Raw genomic sequence first — 6,000 nt, 5'->3', positions numbered from 1 at the left:
GTAGAAAAATATAAAGGTCCAACAGTCTGTTAACAGCATTCTTATGTGGCTCTGGTATCTTTGTTGGGCAGACTGAATGGACAGTGCGGATCTGCCGTCATCTACTATGTTTGTAGTGGGTTTGATTTGTGACCTATGCTCCTGCCACACGAGCCCCCTGATGGGGGCTGGTCAGATTGAGTGAATGCAGCTCATACGGTAACCAGACATGGTGTTAATTACAAATAATTGTTTATTCTTTTTCCAACAGTGGTCAGCCTAGAAATAGTGCCTAATACTTAATATTACTGGCAGCACGGCGCTACAGTATTTGACCTTGTACATGAGAGGAAGAAAACTGGAGGTGGGGGCAGAGCTGGCCTAGTAGCTCAGTAGTTCTGGGTTTGATTCCTGGTTCAGGTTTTCTGCTTCCAGATCAGCCAGGGCTAGGAATTTGAGTCTTGGTCATCGCATAGCAGCAATATCCAGTAGCCAGGCTTAGAGCCTCTAACTGCAGGTCTTCAGCAGCACCCTGGGTGCATGGTCCAATCACGACTGCTGGGCAAAATGAGCTGAAGAGTTATAAAACAGATGAAAAACCATAGGTAGTTGTAAATGAAGGCTCCCAGTGCGCCCAGCGGAGCCTCCATTTGACATACTTAGTGCTCCTCCGTGTCCCTGGTGACCTGGAGTTAAACAATCACGCTATTTTAAAAGTACATTTTAATCATTATCAAGTCATTTCACCCCAAGGCAGACTGAAGACAAAATCTGCCAAGAAAGCAGTAACAGCATATGAGAATCCAGGGTATGAGATTCAGGCTACAATGAAAAAGAATTGTGGACTTGTTCATCTGCAACACTCCGCTTCTGGAACAATTTAAAATGGTCAGGTGTTAGAGTTTACTCTGACTGATACGTTCCTGGAGAAGATCCCAAGCCTTCTCTACCTGTACAGACAGAAAATAGAACAAGATATTAATACACCTCAGTGTCACCTCCCTCAGGATTGCTAAAATATCAGGGGTGGGGGGACCCTGCTATAAAGAGATGGCTCCACCGTGACCTTGCATACCCCATTTACTTATTTATTCAATTAATTACATTCACATCCTGTCCATACACACAAGTGCTCTGAGTCCCAACTATAAACGTACATCAAATCACAAAAAACAATGACATACAAAATATAAAAACAAATAAAAGATAAAATGAAACAATCCAGCCAATTGCAAATGTAGATAAAACCCACCTCCAGCCCTCCCCAAACAGACTCCCAACTTTACATTTTTCAGTTCCACTGCTCAGAAAATACGTTTTTCTTTATGATCACCTTTTTGAAAACCAGACAGGTGAATTCAGTGTGAACTCAAAATTCATTAACATGGTTAACATTGTACATGACAGCACAATTGGTCCTTAGTCTACCCAGTTGCCTTCCTCTGTGGTTCTCTAGCACTTTAGAAATGGGTTTACCATCCCAAATGTACAGACTTAAATTCCTGCTATAATGGTGTATCAAAAGCATTTATTTGTAGCACTACTAGTATGCAAGATCATAACTGCATTACTGATCATCGATTCCCTAACGGATTATACCAAATGTATACCAAATGTTTGCCTGTTATTATATACTGCCCCTCTTGTTTCCCGCTGGGTCCCTCCAATGTATCGCCCCTTTTAGTTTCCCGTTCTTTCCTTCCAATGTCTCAATGAACTTTTCCATTGTTATATTCCTTGTTACAAGACTTGTCTCGCATAACGCTTCATAATGTAATCCATAACTGAGCTGTAACAAAATGTACTTCCAGTTTTCATAACGTATTGTAAGCCACACTGAACCCGCAAAAAGGTGGGAAAATGTGGGATACAAATGCAATAAATAAATAAATAAATAAATAAATTATAGAAATACCAAATTTAACACAGATTATAAACAGACCGTATAACGCTTGATAACATTATAGCCAACCAACAAGAATGTATTCACCCAATGTCTTATTTATAAAACTGTAACTGTTATTCCACTAATGTTGTAAACTGCACTGAACCCTAAACAGGGGATATTCTCCTCCTTCTCCTCTTTTCCTGATATCACCAAGGAGGAAACTACCCACCTTCTTTCATCCTCGAAATGCACCACCTGTTCTTCTGATCCCATCCCCACCAACTTACTTAACACCATCTCTCCTACTGTCACACCCCCCCCATCTGTCATATCCTCAACCTCTCTCTCTCCACTGCAACTGTCCCTGACACCTTCAAGCATGCTGTAGTCACACCAATCCTCAAAAAACCTTCACTAGACCCTACCTGTCCCTCCAACTACCGCCCCATTTCCCTCCTGCCCTTCCTCTCCAAGTTACTTGAACACGCCGTTCGCAGCCGTTGCCTTGATTTTCTCTCCTCTCATGCCATCCTCGATCTGCTTCAATCCAGCTTTCGCCTTCTACACTTGACAGAAACGGCACTATCTAAAGTCTGTAATGACCTGTTCCTTGCCAAATCCAAAGGTCATTACTCCATCCTCATCCTCCTCGACCTATCCGCCGCTTTTGACACTGTCAATCACAACTTACTTCTTGCCACACTGTCCTCATTTGGATTCCAGGGCTCTGTCCTCTCATCTCTCCCACCGCACCTTCAGAGTATATTCTCATGGATCTTCCTCCACCCCCATCCTGCTCTCTGTTGGAGTTCCTCAGGGATCTGTCCTTGGACCCCTTCTTTTTTCAATTTACACCTCTTCCCTGGGCTCGCTGATCTCATCCCATGGTTTCCAATATCATCTTTATGCTGACGCCACCCAGCTTTATCTCTCCACACCGGACATCACTGCGGAAACCCAGGCCAAAGTATCGGCCTGCCTATCTGACATTGCTGCCTGGATGTCCAACCGCCACCTGAAACTGAACATGGCTAAGACCAAGCTTATTGTCTTTCCACCCAAACCCACTTCTCCTCTCCCTCCACTCTCTAACTCAGTAGATAACACCCTCATCCTCCCCGTCTCATCTGCCCGCAACCTCGGAGTCATCTTCGACTCCTCCCTCTCCTTCTCTGCGCATATCCAGCAGATAGTCAAGACCTGTCGCTTCTTTCTCTATAACATCAGCAAAATTCACCCGTTCCTCTCTGAGCACACCACCCGAACACTCGTCCACTCTCTCATTACCTCTCGCCTTGACTACTGCAACCTACTCCTCACTGGCCTCCCACTTAGCCATCTATCCCCCCTTCAATCCGTTCAGAACTCTGCTGTACGTCTTATCTTCCGTCAGGACCGATATGCCCATATCACCCCTCTCCTCAAGTCACTTCACTGGCTTCCGATCAGGTACCGCATACAGTTCAAGCTTCTCCTACTTACCTACAAATGCACTCGATCTGCAGCCCCTCATTACCTCTCTACCCTCATCTCCCCTTACGTTCCTACCCGTAACCTCCGCTCACAGGTCAAATCCCTCCTCTCAGTACCCTTCTCCACCGCCGCCAACTCCAGGCTCCGCCCTTTCTGTCTCGCCTCACCCTATGCTTGGAATAAACTCCCTGAGCCCATACGCCAAGCCCCCTCCCTGCCCATCTTCAAATCCTTACTCAAAGCCCACACCTTCAATGTCGCCTTCGGCACATAACCATTATACCTCCATCCAGGATATCTAGACTGCCCCAACTTGATATTTCATCCTTTAGATTGTAAGCTCCTTTGAGCAGGGACTGTCCTTCGTTGTTAAATTGTACAGCGCTGCGTAACCCTAGTAGCGCTTTAGAAATGTTAAGTAGTAGTAGTAGTAGTATATTAGTGGTATATAAGAGCTAAAGGGGAATCAACAAGCCAACCCACCACCCCGGGCTGCAAGGGATAAGGCACCACAATACAAGGAATAATAACAGCCATACGATAGGCAATTGCCTACTGAACCCAATAAGATGTGTCATGCACATGGACGAAAGCTATCTACCTATACCAGGAGGTTATGCAAATGGTAGATCCGCACTAAACAAGACAGATATCTTAAGAGAATGGATAGAGGAAGAATCACTGGGGTTGGTCTTCCTAACAGAGACTTGGCTGTGAACCAATGACATCGCAGTCCTACAGGACCTTTGTCCATCAGGAAAAAGAATCACAAACATGGTTAGGGGTAAAAAGAAAGGAGGCGGGATAGCAATTCTACATAGATACTTCCTAAATATTGAACTTATATCCAAACTAAACGCCCCTAATTTAGAAATATTTGCATGTGAAATTCTGGACATTTCGCTATAAGACCACCTAAATGGCAATTGTATTCTACTGACCCGCTGGCAAATGGTCGGAAGCACAGCTAGATTTCACGGACTTTATTTCAAACTTGTGCGTTACATACCCGAATATAACACTACTAGGAGAAACTAACTTACATCTAGAGAACCTAGATATGGAGAACACAAAAGCCTACAATAAGCTCCTATAACAATGGGAATTTCTCTCTTAGATTGTAAGCTCTTTGAGCAGGGACCGTCCCTCTATGTTAAAGTGTACAGCGCTGCGTAACCCTAGTAGCGCTTTAGTAGTAGTAGTAGTAGTAATAGTAATTTCAACACCCATACACCCCAATCACTCATGCATGGGCAAAAAAATATTACTTTTTCAATTCGACATGTCATCAGCATTCGAAATAGTGGCCTATCACATTTTACTGAGTCTATTAGATGCAATTGCTATTGGAGGACCACTACTCAACTGGTTTAAAGGGTTTCTGACATCGCAGTGAAGTCTGGTGTGGAGAGATAAAGCTGGGTGTCGTCAGCATAAAGATCACGTCAGCATCACGAGAAACTCCCTGGCCAGAACCTACCCTTGACGCCACACAAATCCACAAAGAACACCTCTTAGTCAATACAATCAATAGGAATCTTGATGACCAAATACCAGATTTGTAAATCGAGTCATAAACCCACTACAACTCGAAACCTCTTTCTATCACATGTAACTGGAATTTTCACAGTTTCCTTTCTACTCTTAGACCAGCAACCCTATATGCAGACCTCATTGTACAATGGTATGGTTATCATTCTCACAAGCTAACAAGTTGAACGCTATGTAAGAAACTATGTTTTACCATCTATGTTATCAACCATGCTAGACACTATCAGGGGCATAATCGAAAGAGAAGAGCGCCCATCTTTCGACACAATTCGGGAGATGGGCGTCCTTCTCTCAGGTCACCCAAATCGGCATAATCGAAAGCTGATTTTGGGCGTCCTCAACTGCTTTCCAAAATTCATGGGGGCGTGTTGTCAGTGTAGCGAAGGCGGGATGGGGGCGTGGTTAAGCGATGAACTCTACACATATATCCAGAACTGTCTTATAATTTTGCTTGCTACATTACTATCATGCTTCATCACTATCATGCTACCCAATATCCTTATGTAATACTAAATGTATATTCTCTTATATACATTCCACTTTTCATGATGTATTGTAAGCCACATTGAGCCTGCAAAGAGGTGGGAAAATGTGGGATACAAATGCAATAAATAAATAATGGAAAAAAGAAGGGCGTCCATGACGAGCATTTGTCCGACTTTACTTGGTCCATTTTTTTTCACGACCAAGCCTCGAAAAGGTGCCCAAACTGACCAGATGACCACCGGAGGGAATTGGGGATGACCTCCCCTTACTCCCTCAGCAGTCACCAATCCCTTTCCACCCAAAAAAAATTTTTTTTAACATTTTTTTGCCAGCCTCAAATGTCATACCCAGCTCCATCACAGCAGTATGCAGGTCCCTGGAGCAGTTTTTAGTGGGTGCAGTGCACTTCAGGCAGGCGGACCCAGGCCCCTCCCCCCTCCCCCCACCTGTCACACTTGTGGTAGTAAATGTGAGCCCTCCAAAACTCACCCGAAACCCACTGTACCCACATGTAGGTGCCCCCCTTCATCCCTAAGGGCTATGGTAGTGGTGTACAGTTGTGGGGAGTGGGTTTTGGGGGGCTCAGCACCGAAGGTAAGGGAGCTATGCACCTGGGAGCAATT

The 6,000-nt window shown here is 44.4% G+C and overlaps 1 protein-coding gene across 6 annotated transcripts in view; it reads right to left on the bottom strand.

Annotated features, from left to right (window-relative positions):
- Positions 1-209: 209 nt before the first annotated feature.
- The window catches only part of COASY (Coenzyme A synthase), a 57,631-nt gene continuing 51,840 nt past the window's right edge, over positions 210-6,000 (bottom strand). For all 6 annotated transcript variants that reach the window (XM_030221073.1, XM_030221072.1, XM_030221076.1 and 3 more), the window contains exon 10: positions 210-929. In XM_030221073.1, coding sequence (XP_030076933.1) covers positions 876-929 — 54 coding nt within the window. In that variant the 3' untranslated portion in view covers positions 210-875. The remainder of the gene's footprint in view (positions 930-6,000) is intronic.

The sequence above is a fragment of the Microcaecilia unicolor genome, chromosome 12 (genome assembly GCF_901765095.1).
Source record: "Microcaecilia unicolor chromosome 12, aMicUni1.1, whole genome shotgun sequence".
NCBI classification, from domain to species: Eukaryota; Metazoa; Chordata; class Amphibia; order Gymnophiona; family Siphonopidae; genus Microcaecilia; species Microcaecilia unicolor.
Note: the sequence above shows the minus strand (reverse complement) of the source record. Positions and strands in the feature narration are given on the sequence as shown.